This window comes from Bos indicus, chromosome 23 (assembly GCF_029378745.1).
Source record: "Bos indicus isolate NIAB-ARS_2022 breed Sahiwal x Tharparkar chromosome 23, NIAB-ARS_B.indTharparkar_mat_pri_1.0, whole genome shotgun sequence".
Lineage (NCBI taxonomy): Eukaryota > Metazoa > Chordata > Mammalia > Artiodactyla > Bovidae > Bos > Bos indicus.
In genome coordinates, this window is record NC_091782.1 from 6,603,020 (window position 1) to 6,620,993 (window position 17,974).

The 17,974-nt window shown below is 38.6% G+C and overlaps 1 protein-coding gene across 1 annotated transcript in view; it reads right to left on the bottom strand.

Annotated features, from left to right (window-relative positions):
- GFRAL (GDNF family receptor alpha like) overlaps nt 1-4,267 on the bottom strand; it is a 70,444-nt gene extending 66,177 nt beyond the window's left edge. Inside the window, exon 1 of the mRNA XM_070777683.1 lies at nt 4,246-4,267. Within this exon, the coding sequence (XP_070633784.1) occupies nt 4,246-4,267 (22 nt within the window). The remainder of the gene's footprint in view (nt 1-4,245) is intronic.
- Between the last annotated feature and the right edge of the window lie 13,707 nt (nt 4,268-17,974).

Genomic DNA, 17,974 nt, shown 5'->3' on the forward strand with positions numbered 1-17,974 from the left:
TTAAACAAAGCATATGTATTTGCCCTCTTTTTTTATTTCTGCCTATTTATTTCTCAATTTATAATTTATTGTTATGACTATTGCTCCATTGAAACTGTTCTGAAAAATGCCCCCAAATAATCTCCATAACGTGAACTTAATAGTTTAAAGACTTCATCTTGCCTGCTTTTATCGTTGGGAATTTTGTGTCACTTTGTTCTTGAAACGTTTTTCTTTTGGCAACCCTCCCTTCTAATCCTCTTGATACTTCTTCATTTGATATTTTCTGCTCATGGCTTTCTTCCCAGAATCCTCTTACTTTTCTGTTAAAGTGTATTTGTAGCTTAGGTTCTGTCCTCAGACTTTTCTCATTCTCATTTTACATACTCTTTGTGGACAACTCCATGTACTTATGGTTTTAACTAAAATCTCAAGATTGATGATTCTCAGATATCTAATGCAATCTTGTTATTTTCCAATATTTTAGTTACAGATGGCTGTTTCCTCCACCTAAATGTTCCAGACACACTTCCATATAGTATTATCATCAATATTGTCCTCCTCATCTGTTGGATCACCTGTTTCATCAGCAATTCCACCATCCGCAATGGCACCCATACTAGGAAGCTTGGGTTCACAATAGGTTCCTTTTCTAGCCTCAATTTCACTCTCCCACATTCACTGTTGCATAGATCATTGATTCTCATCTTGCGAATTGACCAAGATAGTCAGTCTGCCTTCATCTTATTCAGGTAAATTCTTTACACCCCTTACTCTGCCTTATGCACCATTCCAGTCCGGTCATTTTTCTGCCTCATCCTTTGAATGGTTCCTCATAGCATGACTCTCATATTCTTCATCATGTGCGATCTGGATGTCCTCGAGCATTTATAGCTTCTCAGATGCTCCATGCTGCCGTGCATGTCTGAGCGTTTACTGTGTGGTCACTACCAGACACTGTGAGTGGCTGGAGAAATAAAGTGAGCCATGAAAGAATATAGTTTTTATTTTTCACTTTGGATTTCTCTTACTGAATATGCCAAAAAATTATTGGGTTTTAATGGTATTACCACACTCATTATACAAATTGATAAAACTTGCCATATTAAAAAAGTTTTTTTTATTTTTTAATGTTCTGTCATAATAGTATTAGGATAATATCCCCTACATAATCATTTTATCTACTTTTTGTTTTATCTACTATCTGTTTTCTTTTTATTCTGGACTAAGCCTTTTTGGTCCTTTAGGACTCAACACAATAACTACTAATTTTATGGAAACTGTTCCTAAATTCAATACCCCTTTCCAGCATTCAAATTGAATTTAACATCCCTTGCCTGTTTCACTACAATCTTGGGACCTTCCCAATTATGGAATTTACTGCTCTGTAATGAAAGTGTGTATTTATGTGTTTGTCTTTATCGCTGGGTTCTGGGATTTTACTGAGCAGGCATCAGGAATAATTCACAATGGTATGCCCATCATCAGTGCAATGATGCATCACATATATTCAATAAATGCATGCTGATTTAACCAACTTAAATAGCTGCTTATGGATGAGTTATATATAAATAACTGATAGTATTCAATAAAAATAACACCTTCCAGATATTTGCACATTATTTGGGGTAGAAGAGAAAAGGTTTCAGCAAGTTTTTTAAAGTTTCAAGAAAGTAGTAATGTTAATTTAATGTATTGTACCAATTATTCAAACTGATTCTGCAAGCATACAAACTGACACTTGCTTACTCAATCCATAGAAAACTATGGAAATTACAATTGAGTTTTAAAGACAGTATATTAGCTGTAATCAAGAGACCTAAAAGCTACGTCTTAATCAGAGTCAAATTATCTGAATTTTTTAAAAAGATGATGGTAATTATGAATGACCTGTCACAACATAGAGTTATAGGCTTCAAGTAAAGCCATAACATCTTATTTTTTTTTTAAATCTTACCTTTTCCAAACCTCTTCTAAGGAGAATCCATGGCAACTGTTTGGATCATATGTACTACTGCCTGAGTCACTCTGTTTGGAGATTAGGCTCATGAGTGTGGCTTGGTCACATTTTTCTTGTTGAGGGCTGGAGTGGAAATTGACATATCAGCTTTCTGTTTTTGTATGTTCATGGATAACCTCACCTAGCCAAGTTTCTGTTCTAGGTTAGAAAGCCTGAAGATGGGGAGCACATGTACACCCATGGCTGATTCATGTCAATGTATGGCAAAAACCACTACAATGTTGTAAAATAATTAGCCTCCAATTAAAATAAATTAGTTTAAAAAATCTTAAAAAAAGAAAGAAGCCTGAAGAAAGGGAAAAAGAGCCACTTCCATTCTGTGCCAATGTTACTTGTTTCTTTCCAGCTTGCCAAAGATACTGAGGTAAGGATTTTATGTCAGAAACTCAATATATAAGAAGCTACAGCTTTATTTGCCACTGATCATTATATCTTGGGACTACTTCTCTCAAGAAACTTACAGGTGATGGTCTCCTGAGTAGATTATCAAAATCTCATTGGTTTGTCAGTGCAATGATCATTAATGAATTCTACATATTATCTTTCCCAAATGTGTTTTATTTTCTTTCATATTTAGAATTCTAGGTTGAATAACCATTTGATTGTTTTACATGATTTTTCACATCTTCCATTCAGAGGAAATACTGAATCAAGTAGGAAAACCACTTCAAGGATTTGGCCCAGAAGAATCAAATAAATGATAACTTTCCAAAATCTTATCCATTCCTGACTAGGATTTGTGGCTATATATTTAAGACAGGAGTTTTCAAGGATCCTCTTGAAATGCCAAGTGAAAAACAGGTTCTATTTAAAAATAAATAGAAGGAGCATAGTGCACATTTTTTTTCACCCTCTTAAAAACGTGTAAGACTCACTAGGATATTTAGTGCTTTGTTTCAAGAATTCACTATGTCTCACATTTCTTTGGCTGCAGAACTTTCTGGCATCACAAGATTTATTTAAATGGGGTTGAATAAATATTTCAAAGAATGCATTATGGGAAATATTGATTAAACCTATCAAATAGCATACTTTTGACCCTCAGTGTTAGATAAGATTTCCCTCCTTCTTGCAATCTACTGACAAGTTAATTTAGAAGTGAAAGCTGAAAACAGGAAGCTGTCATTGTTGCTTCAATGGGGGCCGTAATGAGACTGTAATATACTTTGTGTATCTCATTATATTGCTGCCTGAGCTTCAAAAATGAAAGACTCCTAGATTTTTCCTTATTATAAATAATAGATATAGGAAACTTCGTTGGAAATCAATACAAGGAGAAAAATTTTGAATAACTAGTATTTAATCCTCCAAGCCTGAAAATACATAATATATAAAAGACTCCTTTTGTTCTTGCCTTAATTTTGACTAAATCTATTTAGACTCTTTTTTATGTTCAACACAATTTGAAATAACCTTCTTTGTTTTCTTTCCCACAAGTATGCCTTTATTCATCAATACCTGTTGGCAGAGAGTAACCAGAAAATGTACTGGCTTTGCTTTAACTAGTGAAGTATTAATATTCATCTATAATTATAATTATCCTTTTTTCTGAATTCAGTTTGTAGATTCTACTGCATGCTGAGGAATATATAATAGCTTCTCCAATCACATGTATACCAAGTAGCTCTACATAGATTCTAATTTAAGCATACATTATTTTTACAGAGAGAAGCTCACACTTTAGCTCTGGGTTATAAAAATGAACTGAAATGTGAAGCATTTGAGGTTGTGTTGTGTTACTCTATGAACTGTCTGTCTCCTATTTATTAAATATTAACATCTAAAATAAGGGAAACTGAATGGATCTTGTTTTAATTTAAATGAAAAGAAAAATGGATAATAACATGAAATTTGTCATCTTATAACCTGTAAATAAATACCAGAAAGTTTCTTTTTTAAAAGGCTCTAATATATATGTAAATTTTATAAACCCTAATCAATTACCTGAACTAACTGAATCAGTATGTGTGTGTGTGTGTGTGTGTGTGTATATATATATATATATGAAAAAATCTGAGTGGTAAAATGCAATTCTCACATTGTGCATTTTCTATAGAGTTATAAATGAGTGAAAGTAGGCATACATTTTTGTAAAAGTAATAAGCTATGTTAGAGTGCAAATTTGTAATTAATACTTTATATTATAAACCTTTGTTAGCTTGATATTTAAGTAACTGGAGACACCATTTGATTCACAAAGAATTGATGTTATGAATTCAGATAAACCAGAAGAATAATTCACTTACCGAAGAAAACGAAGACTATCATGGTGATCAACTTGGGGCTGTTTACCTGCAGGAAAAGCAGACGTACTTTTTCCAACAACCTCCTTAACAGTAACTGTCCAGAATAAAGCTCTGGTTTCTACTCGTGCTTTCTGAAAGCATCCCTGATTCTAGTCAGCTTCCTGTCACCGCTTCCTCACCAATCTTTCCTGAGCTGTGAACTTTCCTAATTAGGTCCAAATTCAATTATTTTCTTCTGAGTGTACTGATCTCGGGTATTATGCTTCTAAGAAAGCCCAAGAGCCAAATACTAAGAAATGATACATCCTCTGCACATTCAGGGAAGAAGGTGCTTTTATTTTCTCCTTCAACTAGAATACTAAACTGTGTTGTATACAAACCTCCCAACTATAACTCCAGAGTTCCTAGACATTTGAGCATGCTGTTTCTACTTCATTAATTTGCATCATTCAGGCAACGTTATGTCTTTGAGGACAGGGAAAAGGATAAAAGGCATAAAGAAAGCCCATGAAAACATACGGGGAATTCGAGTTTCACTAGGATCAAACCAGTGTACCTCATCTTTCTTAACAGGTGCTCCAAACTCCAGTGTACTTAAAGCTTGGGTTGCTTCAGTTACAGTTCCTCTAACACTTCCAGTGAAACAATGTTTACAAAATGACTCCTCACCATAATGCAGGCATTTCTCATCCCCTGGAAAGGTAATTCTCCACTTGTGTTTGCCACGTGACACTGTTTTTTTCTGAGTTTTAATGAGAGGCATTGTGACAGTCTGAATATTTGTGATCCCCCAAGTTCATAGGTTGAACTCTTAAACTGAAGAGGAGATGGTATTAATAGATACAGCATTTGGAGGTTACATAAATCATGAGACACAATTGTCATGAATGATATTAGTGTCTTAGAGAGGGAAGTCCAGAGAGAGAGCCTTGCTCCTGTCATCTTGTGAGGACACAGTGACAAGTTGCCAGCTACGGGCTAGGAAGATGATCCTCATGAGACCATGACTGTGTTGGCATCTTGATCTTTGACTTCCAGCCTCCAGAATTGTGAGAAACAAATTTCTGTTGTTCATCGGCTTCCCTGTCTGTAGTATTTTGTTTTGGCAACCTGAATGGACTAGACAGGCGTTACTGATCTGACATTACTTCAATTGCACTGTTCCTCACAATCGTTTACCTGAGGACAGCCTGAAGCTTCCACTTTTAAAACAGCCTGAGACCTTTTTGTAATGGACACTTAAGAAATAAACATGCTGGAAACAGGAAACTAGGAAAAAATGGGTGTGAATAACTGACTATAGTGAGATGGGGGAGGAGTACTTGTCTGTTTGCAGTTGCACAGTGGGAAAGCTGTTGGTTGCAACTGCTCACATTTAATTTACACATAAGATATGTTATAGCATATATTTTAAAGTTGAAGTATATTTGATTTACAGTGTTGGGTCAATCTCTGCTTTACAGCAAAGTAACTCAGTTATACATATACATACAATGGAATAGCATATTTTGTTCTCAGAATGCCTAATGGAAAAATATAGACTCTGGAGTCCAGCAAACTAAAACTGTTGTCTCCTTAGATGTAGGTAAATAACTTTACATCAGAAGTCATTATATTTACTCTTCTGTAAAATGTGCTGATTGTATCCATGGTTGCTATAAATATTAAGTAAGCATATGGGGTTTATATCACAAAAAATTAACAAATGCCAGGTATATTGCACAAGACATTATTTAACAAGTAATTATAGCATCATAAAATCAATCATTTTCTTTTAAAAGGCACTGCCACTAAGCTTGTATTACAAATTTTATCAAGATAATCATTCGTTATGATACAAGCCAACTAAAACTGGCTTAAACTCAAGAGGGATTCAGTGACTGTTGGTTTGCAAATTGGCCTCTTACACAAAAGATAAGAAGAGTGTGAAGAGAGAGGCAGATACCTCCAGGTTGGTGGATGTCAGATTTAATACGCAGAGGAACTTACATACAAGGAAGTTGTCTTGGGTGGGACAAACAATTACATGCCCTCACTCACCTGCCAGAAGCTTACAAGTTTATACATAGGCCTTAACTGGGTTCATTCACGTGCTCCATCCAGAGGGTCTCAGCCTCAGAGAGCTCCCTCAAGGCTGCGCCCATCAGAATGGCCCCACTGTGGGGGCCAGGGACAGAATGTACATTCGGGGTGAGGGTGGGGGATCTTCCCATTGCCCAGGTCCAGCTCACAGGTCAAACTACAATCATATGCCCTGGATGACTTCCTCAAAGAGGTTTCAGGAGTTGGAGAATCAGGGGGCAGAGCTGGTTTCCTGTAGGTTTTAAACCTTCAAGGTCTGAAGGCTTTGCCCTCCTGTCTATCAGCTCCATCCACAGGCAGCTTCTTTCCTCTCGGTGGGAGAGGCTGTCAAGCCCTCAGCCCACATTCTTCTCTCTTAGAAGCCCAAGTGGGAAGTGGGCCTCTTCCGATTGTTGGACTCTTCCCATGTGCGACTCTTTGTTACCCCATGGACTGCAGCACGCCAGGCTTCCTTGTCCTTTACCAACTCCTGGAGCTTGCTCAAACTCACGTCCACTGAGTCAGCGATGCCATGAAACCATCTCATCCTCTGTTGTCCCCTTTTCCTCCTGCCTTCAATCTTTCCCAGCATCAGGGTCTTTTCCAAAGAGTCAGCTCTTCGCATCAGGTGGCCAAAGTATTGGAGTTTCAGCTTCCGCATCAGTCCTTCCACAGAATATTCGGGATTGATCTCCTTTAGGATGGACTGGTTGGATCTCCTTGCAGTCCAAGGGACTCTCAAGAGTCTTCTCCAACACCACAGTTCAAAAGCACCAATTCTTCGGCACTCCGCTTTCGTTATAGTCCAACTCTCACATCCATACATGACTAGTGGAAAAAACACAGCTTTGACTAGACGGACCTTTGTTGACTAAGTAATATCTCTGTGTTTTTTTTTTTTCCTGAGTTGAATGTCATCTTCTCTAGATGGGGCCCACACCCATCAGTCCTGCCAAGAGGCACTGGTCCTGCTGGGTGCCCAGTATCACAGAGGCAGTGGAATCAGCCCTCTTCAACGCACAGGAACTGATGGTGGGACAGGGAGGCATCACCAGGGGAAGCTATGGTGTTAGAATCAGCATGTGAAGGGGTCTTGGGAAGGAGAAAAACATGCAGTAAAACATATAAATGTTAAATTTATGTGGGACTACAACAAGAAAAATAAACTGATGAAACAAAAGAAAAGAACACCAAAACACAATTTCCTGTTCAAGGAAGGTTAGTTATGACTTTCTGGAGTGGAGCGATATGCAGAACTGAATACAGGGCATTGCGAGAATGGTGCTAATCTTTTCCAAACAGGTACAGCTGCTGAGGGCTATCGCCTACAGGTAGAGAAAGCATCTGTGGTTATATTCTCGCTTATTTCAAAATAATAATTGTCAGCTGTGTCACCATCTAAAGCAGGGTCTTTTTAGCATTTTATTGTGCCATCAAGTCCCTTTCTCCCTACACCTCCTAGGAGTATTTTTAAAGGCATATATATATATATATATATATATTTTTTTTTTTTTTTAAGGTAATACTTCAACAGAGAACTTACTATGTAGCACATGGAATTCTACTCAATACTCTGTAATAGCCTATATGGAAAAAGAATCTGAAAAAGGATAATATATGTGTATGTATAACTGAATCACTTTGCTGTATGCCTGAAACTAACACAACATTCTAAATCAACTATACTCCAATATAACTTTTTTTTTTAATTCATGAAGACTGGAAAAAAGGTATTATAAAGGAAGTTAATCATATTGAAACATATTTGTCAAAATAATTTAAACACATTTATGACAGAGTAATATATATGCTTCTTTATTAGGAGAGCAAATATCAAAATCCAGGCAGGTTCTAATAAGACTGTAATTTCAATATAGTGATGACCATAGATGCTAATTTGAGATTTTTCCATTAATGCAGTACTGTGTAAAAATATCTGCAATTTTCTTTGTGACAATACAGCACAAGAAGTGGTGAATTTTAAATTAGAGTATAATAAAAATAGAACAGTTTTGCCCCCATCCAAATGTATAGACACCCAAGATGGATAAACAGTGCCTTCTACTCAATTATTTATGGAAGTGGAAAGTGGCAGTTGAATCAGAACATTTTTAAGATGAAAGAAAATGATAAAAAGATCAGTTTCAGTAGTTTCCAATGATATTGGGTGTGTGATTTTAACATGTATTTTGTTTTGAATAAAATGCTGTCAATAAATAAATGAATCAGAAGGAAATAGAGTTGCTCGGGTCGAAGTCAAGGGCGGGGGCGGGGTGTGGCAAGCCTCAAGCTCTGGTCAGGGGCTTGGCATCACCATCCACAGCTGCCAGAGAGGCACCCCAAAACTTCATAAGTCCTGCTCAGAAATCACTGATCTTGGGCTTTCCTGGTGCCTCAGTGGGAAAGAATCCGCCTGCCAGTGCAGGAGAAGGTTTCCATCCCTGACCTGGGAAGATCCCACGTGACACGCAGCTAAGCCCGTGCGCCACAACCATTGAGCCTGTGCCCTAGAGCCGGGAGCTGCAGCTGGGAGCCCACGTGCCACGGCTGCTGGAAACCACGCACTCTGGAGCCCGCACTCTGCAACAGAGAATCCACTGCAATGACGTCTGAGCCCCGCGACTGGAAGGTAGCCCCCACTCTCCAAAACTAGGGAAAAGCCCATGCAAGACCCCACACAGCCAAAAGCAAAATAATAAATAAATTAAATTCTGCTAAAAAATCATTGATCTCATTTAACTGTTTGCAATTTTTGTCACATAAAAATCCATTCTCATAACTGCTAAATAAAATGCACTAGACCTCAAACCTAATCACCGGGCAAAAAAAACAACAACTATGATTTCTATCCAACGAAAACTTACTAAAGCCTACATAGAGCTTTATGAAAAAAACAAAACTGAGGCATGGTTCCTAGTTTCATGGATCAGATAAACCATAAAAAGAAAGAAAGAAAAATTTGTTAAAAAATAAAAATATTGTAAATGAGTTGAAAAAATCTGTATGTTGGAAGACATTTGTTTTTGGAGCATTCAGTTCAGTTCAGTCACTCAGTCATGTCCGACTCTTTGCGACACCATGGAGCGCAGCACACCAGGCCTCCCTGTCCATCATCAACTCCGGGAGTTCAGTCAGACTCACGTCCATTGAGTCAGTGATGCCATCCAGCCATCTCATCCTCTGTTGTCCCCTTCTCCTCCTGCCCCCAATCCCTCCCAGCATCAGAGTCTTTTCCAATGAGTCAACACTTCGCATGAGGTGGCCAAAGTATTGGAGTTTCAGCTTTAGCATCAGTCCTTCCAAAGAACACCCAGGATTGATCTCCTTTAGAATGGACTGGTTGGATTTCCTTGCAGTCCAAGGGATTCTGAAGAGTCTTCTCCAACACCACGTGTATAACTGTGGTGGATTCATGTTGATATATGGCAAAACCAATACAATATTGTAAAGTTTTTTTTTTAAAAAAAGAAATTAACACAACACCACAGGTCAAAAACATCAGTTCTTCGGTGCTCAGCTTTCTTCACAGTTCGAAAGTGAAAGTGAAGTCGCTCAGTCGTGTCTGACTCTTTGCGACCCCATGGACTGTGGCCTATCAGGCTCCTCCGTCCATGGGATTTTCCAGGCAAGAGTGCTGGAGTGGATTGCCATTTCCTTCTCCAGGGGATCTTCCCGACCCAGGAATCGATCCCAGGTCTCCTGCATTGCAGGCAGACGCTTTACCATCTGAGCCACCATCCATACATGACTACTGGAAAAACCATAGCCTTGACTAGATGGACCTTTGTTGGCAAAGTAATGTCTCTGCTTTTGAATATGCTATCTAGGTTGGTCATAACTTTCCTTCCAAGGAGTAAGGGTAGACAACTACTTTGTGCTTAATGGCATTTGAACCACCCCATCTGCCCCCCCAAAATCCCACAGCATTGCTCTTATATTTCTATTTGTCTACTTAAAATTTTGTTAGATGCCCCTATCTGGAGGAAAAAAAATCTAGTCAGTTTCAGATTTGGAGTTAATCCTGGTGGCTCAGACCATAAAAAGTCTGCCTGTAGTACAGGAGACCAGGGTTCTATCCCCGGGTCAGGACAATCCCCTGAAGAAGGAAACGGCAACCCACTCCAGTATTCTTGCCTGGAAAATCCCATGGGTGGAGGAGTTTGGCAGGCTACAGTCCATGGGGTCACAGAGTCGGACATGACTGAGTGACTTCACTTTCTTTCACTTTAAATTTGAGAGCTCTGGGAAGAGGCTATATGCAGAATATAGAATATATAACATATAACATGTAACACACATAGATAAATAGAGTGATGTAGTCCTTGGCTACAAGGTCTGTAAACAGTGTTCTAAGACACTTAGTAATTAATGAGGACATTCAATATTCATGGTAAAATAAGAGACCTTCAATATCTTTTACTGGAGAGTCTCAGCAGGAAAGAAAAAAATAGGTCAACATGCTGATGTACTCAGTCACCTCACCCACTGTGAACTGGTCTCCTCACTAATGAGCTGGTAGGAAGTGGCCATGGGCAGGGTAGGGGCAGGATGGGGAGAAGCTGAGACACAGCCTGAAAACGTGCCTGGGAGGAACGCTCCAGGGCGTGGAGGGCACTCAACTGAACTAATTTCAGCGAAATTCATAGTGAGCAGGGAAAAATAGACAAATGACCAGATGCTAGGCAGCCTTTATGCCAAGGACACCAGACTTTATCCACAGAGAAGAGGACAGCTGCTGGTGAGATTTAAGCAGCTAGGTCAGTATTTTGAAATCTGCTTCAGCAATGCTAGGGAAGATGGTTTGGAAACACAGCAATGGTCAGTTATGTGGTTGTTTCAGTAGATTAGGAGAGATGTGGTTAAGACCTAAATAGTGATGGCAATGGAGAGGAGATGGTAGACTCAAAATAGTTAAGGATTTGGAATACAGGATGTGGGGGCCTTTAGAAATGGAGGAGGGGAAGATGGGGAGGAGTCCATGCTTCAGGTTTGTGTGGCTGGGTTGGTTGGTACCATGTACTTGGGCAATTGGCTCACAAGTCATTGCTTGAAATACAATATAATTGTGTTCATTGATAGAATTCTATCCACTGAAGAAGTTAAACATTAGAATGAAGCAACACTATTATGTATAAAATAGATAATCAACAAGGACCTACTGTATAGGCACAGGAATCTGTACTCAGTATTCTGTACTAACCTATATGGGAAAAGAATCTAAAAAATAGTGGATATACGTGTATGGATAACGGAATCACTTTGCTGTACACATTGTAAATCAGCTATACTTCAATATAAAATAAAAGTATTAAAAAAAAAGAATGGAACAACAGTTCCTATGAGCTGTATTCGTGTGTCACCAGTGAAGACGAACTGGCTGTCCCTGTGAAGATCAAACCAGCTCCACCAGGAGCACGACCTTGGGAGAAATTGTGGTACAAGTTCTGGCACTTCATCCAGTGGAATCAAGACTAGATGCATCTTTTAGGACTTTACTAACAATAAAAAGGATCTGAGAAATGCAAATATGAATCACATTGCCAATGTCTTTATTCATAAAAAGAAATCTAACTGCTGGCCTGTGTACTTTTTTCATGTAGAATGTCAGTAGGGAAAAGCCAAGAAATTTTGATTAAATGGTATTAGATCTATAATTAAATCTCTATGGCCTTAATATTTAATGACATTAAGTTAGGTTAGTCCCCATGTGTCACTGTGCATGATGATGTGGTCTTGCTTTCTTTGGGTAAGTTAATCTCCTCAATCATAAGCATCTCAGTGGTCTTAGAGTGCTACTTCTTCTAAATAAAATTGAACATCTCTCTGTGACTGTATTTTGTTGACCTCTTTTTAAGTTTTGAGGGAATCTTTGTTCCAAGCTCTTGGGAAATAGTGTAACTATAATGTAATAATAATATTTTTTGACAGAGATAATTTATAGCTTTTTAGAGTAGAACATCACTTATAATCTAACTAATATAAGGACCAAATTATGTATTTTTCTACAAAAATGTATTCCATGAAAGATTTTATCCGTAAAGAGCTAGTATTCCTATATGAAAAAGTGGCTCTGAATCTGTTTTTTGAATTATTCTGGAACTTCTCTTAGTTGAGTCTGATTTTTCAGGAATTTGTAACAGCTCTAAAAAGCAAAACCAATACAATATTGTAAAGTAATTAGCCTCCAATTAAAATAAATAAATTTATATTAAAAAAATTATAATCCAGGCCAACCATTGAAAAATGTCCTTAATCCCTTCAAATTTTTGTTTCCTAACTTGCTATCTGTCCTTTGCTTCACATTTCATGTTAATCACAGAGTCTATTGCACATTCCAACCATTATGGGATAGGTTATATACCTGTTGATTCAGCAATTTATTATTAAATGGAGAAGGGACCTTTTGCTACCAAATTACTTCAACATACATTTATGCATAAGTTTAATATTTTCTTCCTCTATGTTGAGAAGTGGTATTTTTTGAAAAGTGGTCACCTATTGCACAGAGATTGCCCTCCAGAGAGACAAATGACTGAAGGAGGACAGGAGAAGCTTTTTGCTGAATTATATTGGATGATTTCATAAGGTCAGTCTCCCGGGGAAGTATGGAAGAAAGGCACTGGACACACCCTGAAAGAGATGGCCATGACCTAAACGGGAAGAGAATTCAAAAGAAAGATGGGGTATATGTATGTATATAGTTTGTTCACTTTGCAGTACTGCAGAAACTAACATTGTAAAGCAACTATACTGCAACAAAAAAAAGTAAAAAAGAAAGAGATGGCAAGCAATAACCTACAAGGACTTATTATTTTTAATATGCTGTTGAGACCAGTTGAGACGTTTTTATATTTTACTTTAAAATATAAAGTAAATTACTTTAAATTACTTTCTTTTCCCTTACAAGGTACAATTTCTTTTCATTTTAAAGGATTTGGTACTTACGCATATCGTTTGAAAAACAACAAACAAATATACCTTTGTTTATATCACCTAGAGACAGCCACTATTTTATTACCAGCTATCTTTTCTTTTCTTTAAAAGTTTTTCTTTATTTATTACCTTTAAAACTTCATTGCTACATTTTTATCATTTATACATTGTATGCATTTATACATTGTATACATTTTTATAATTTAAACATTAACAGTATCTGTCTTTTTTTTTCCTGATTGTAAATGTCAAGGAAAAAAGTCACAGTGATGCTATTACAGATGGGTAGCACATGTAAATATTGGGTTATATTTCTTAGGTTTTTTAACATACCTATATATGGACATTATATAACATCTCACTCCCTGAATCTCTCTATTCCCAGGGACACCATTTTTTTTTTTTTTTAGCAATAAAGCATTTTTTAATTAAGGTATATACATCATTTTTTAAATATAAAGGTATTGCACATATAACAGACTACAGTATATTATACAAATAACTTTTGGGACTTATCTGGCAATCCAGAGTTTAAAACCCTATGCTTCCCATGAAGGGGACATGGGTTCGACCCCTGGTCAGAGAACTAAGATCTCACATGCCACATGGCCAAAAATAAGCAGACAACAAACAACAAAACACATAACTTTGATATGCACTGGAAAACAACAACCAAAATAATTATGAGTTGCTTTATTGTGATATTTGCTTAGCTGCAGCAGTCTAAAATATCTCAGAGATATGCATTTAATGAACTACCAATAACTCTAGTAAAATGAAGACAGAGTACTGACTTAGCCATGTAAAGGTCATTTGTGATAAGAAGAGGAGTATTTTGGGGGCAAATGGATTCAAGGTAAAATGAAAGCAGAATAATCTTTGGTCATGGGTATTTCCTTTTTCAAGAAAATTTATTATAAAATGAAGCAGAAAATTCAGACAGTATCTGGAGAAGAATGGGATGTCAAGGGAGAGAGATCAGAGGTATTGGATTATCTGTGTTCTACCCTAAAACAGTTTTCCTGAGTGCAAATAAAAATCAAATAACTTTTTGGGTCACATCTATAATATAACTGGTTGCCACCAGAAAATTACTAGGATTAATCAATGAATTTGGTACAGATGAAGGATATAAAATTAATAAACAGAAATTCTTTGCATCCCCCATTTTTCTGAACCTGGCATTTTTCTTTATATTTCCAATTCATTATTTCTTCTATTAGTATGTAAAAATCACCCCAAAACATAGTGTCTTAAAACTACAATAATTATTTACGGCCCCTTGCTGTTTCTGTGCATCTGGAAGTGGGGATGTCTTGGCTGAGTGGTTCTGGCTCAGGAGTGCCTTGAGGTTGCACTCAGACAGTTTTTTTAAAAGCTTGGTCTTGAAAACCTCTTTGTCACTTGTCTGGAGCCTGAACTGGGAGACCTGGAACAGCTAGGGTTTCTGAAACACAGACTTTATCTCTGCATAGTTTTTCCATGTGGTTGAGGAGAGTAACTTCAGGACAGCCCGGCTTCTTACGTGCAGCCCCGGGTTCCTGCAGGCTGTGTCCTGAGACATTCAGACAGACATTGTCATGGCCTTTCATGAGTCTGGCTCTGAAATCATGCAGCATCACTTCTCCTGCAGCCTGTTGGCCCAGGAAGTTGCAAAGTTCTGCTTATTTTCCAGGGAAGGAAACACATCCCCCTACTTCCTGATGGAATAATGCCAAGGTAGCCTGCAAAGGGAGAAGGCAATGGCACCCCACTCCAGTACTGTTGACCAGAAAATCCCATGGATGGAGGAGCCTGGTAGGCTGCAGTCCATGGGGTCGCTAAGAGTCAGACACAACTGAGAGACTTCAATTTCACTTTCCACTTTCATGCATTGGAGAAGGAAATGGCAACCCACTCCAGTGTTCTTGCCTGGAGAATCCCATGGATGGAGAAGCCTGGTAGGCTGCCGTCTATGGGGTCGCACAGAGTCGGACACGACTGAAGCGACTTAGCAGCAGCAGCAGCAGCAGCATCAGTGCAAAAACGGGATGTAGGGTTGAAACTATATTGATATAGCCATCTTTGAAAGGTTACAATCAGCCACATCTCCCAAGCACACCAATCTCCTTTCTTTTCAAATCTAGTTCCCCCTTCTAATTATCTTCTTATACTTCAGCATACCCTTCAGTCCTCTGTGATTTTCTTATCCCCATTTTTCTCCTGGCTTCACATCCTTGCCTGCCATTCCAAAACTCACGCTAAGGACTTTTTTTTTTCACACTTTTTGATAGCCTTAAATGCTTTCTGCTTGTGATCCTAAAATACACTAAGCATATCAACTTCTAAATCAAATGATTTTGCTTCTGCAACTACATTACTATGTTTTCTGGCATTGCTATTAATAATTTCTACTTTCAACCAAAGTTTTGATACTTCCAAGTAGTACTTTTTGTCATCTAGTTAAAAATATTCACCACTCACGCTGTGTGAATATGTAAGCCCAGATTGGAAATGATCTGTGCTTCATCCCACATGTCATTCATGAACTTTCATAGAGAGATTTACATGAAATAAGCAATCCAAAGCATTCACTTTGCAGTACTGGTCAGCAGAAATGCTTATTTCATAAGGAAAAATATTTCTGTGTTCAGATCTATGAGGCAAATTGAAATGGACGGTCAGCAGGGGGACAGCGGCAGCACTAATGTGGTGGGTTTGGTCCCAGGGGTGGAGCCCCAGGCCCTGGGGGTGGAAGGAGCTTTCCCACCTCCAGTATGTGAGGAATGAGGACTCAACCCCTGCTAGGGGTTCAGGAACTGGGAAAGAATGTCAGTGTAGGTAGGATCAGGTGAAGGGTCATTGGAGTCAACAGCCAGATCAAGGATTACGGGAAGACTCAATGCATAGCTTCCTGATGAGAGGGTGAAGGCCTAATTCCAGAGGCAGAACAGAAGACTTATAGTAGAAAGTTGGCAGAACTGTGTGAGCCAGATGTCCCCCAGACAATGGTCAGAGGAGATGGATGAGGCCCTGGGCTGGGGGATGGGTCTGTGAGAGATGCTCCCTGGTTCAGACACATTCAAACGTGCTTCCAAAGCAGCTCCTTGGCACTCCCAGCAGGCATAGACACCTTCAAACACAGAGCGGTGATCCAGTGTAACAGAGTACCACCAGCTGAGTGGCTTGGAACAACAGAAAGGTGTTATCTCACGATTCTGGATTCCAGAAGTCCAAAATCAAGGTGCGGGTGGGGTTGGTTCCCCTTGAGGGCTGTGAGGTTGAATCTTTTCCCTATTTCTCTCCCAGCTTCCAATGGCTTATCCGCTAACCTCGGCATCCTCAGCTTGTAGAATCATCACTTCCATCTCTGCCTTCACCCACATATGTCATCGTCCCTGTGTGTGCTGTCCCTAAATCTCCCTTTTTTATAAAGACGCCACTCATAAGGGATTGGGACCCAAGCAAAAATCCATGTCTTTATTGGTTGTGGAAAAACCCTATCTCCATATAAGGTCACACTCTGAGCTTCTGGGGGTTATGACTTTGACATATATTTTCTGGGGGGACACAGCTCAGTCCATAGCACCCTTTTTCACCAGGCCTTCAAGCACTCGGTGCTCCTTAAAAAATTCCCACTTCTCAAACACACCTATTGCAAATAGTAAACACCTTTCTAAACTCTACCTTTTCACTTCTCTCTCCTGTCAGCAGAAACTTTGGTTTGCTTCTATCCCAACTCTCTCTCTTTTTCTAATTTAATTTTTCCAACATTGAATTTCTAAAACTCAAAAGTTAGTTTCTTTTCATCATGTTTTATAAGCAACAACATATTAATACCCAATTTTTCTTTTACATATATGTGTGCATGTTAGTTTCCAGTCGTGTCCAACTCTTTGCAACTCCATGGACTGTAGCCTATCAGGCTCTTCTGTCCAAAATACTGGAGTAGGCAAAAATACTGGAGTAGGTAGCTATTCCCTTCTCCAGAGTATCTTTCCAACCCAGGGATCAAACCCATGTCTCTTATGTCTCCTGAATTGGCAGGCAGTTTCTTCACCATCTGAATCACCAGGAAGCCCAAACTAAATGTTTTCCATTTCTTGTTCTTGAAGTGTTCTCTTTTTTAATATTTTTCCTCTAATTTTATTTTATTTTTAAACTTTACATAATTGTATTAGTTTTGCCAAATATCAAAATGAATCCGCCACAGGTATACATGTGTTCCCCATCCCGAACCCTCCTCCCTCCTCCCTCCCCATACCATCCCTCTGGGCCGTCCCAGTGCACCAGCCCCAAGCATCCAGCATCATGCATCGAATCTGGACTGGCAACTCGTTTCCTACATGATATTTTACATGTTTCATTGCCATTCTCCCAAATCTTCCCACCCTCTCCCTCTCCCACAGAGTCCATAAGACTGTTCTATACATCAGTGTCTCTTTTGCTGTCTCGTACACCGGGTTATTGTTACCATCTTTCTAAATTCCATATATATGCGTTAGTATACTGTATTTATGTTTTTCCTTCTGGCTTACTTCACTCTGTAGAATAGGCTCCAGTTTCATCCACCTCATTAGAACTGATTCAAATGTATTCTTTTTAATGGCTGAGTAATACTCCATTGTGTATATGTACCACAGCTTTCTTATCCATTCATCTGCTGATGGACATCTAGGTTGCTTCCATGTCTTGGCTATTATAAACAGTGCTGCGATGAACATTGGGGTACACGTGTCTCTTTCCCTTCTGGTTT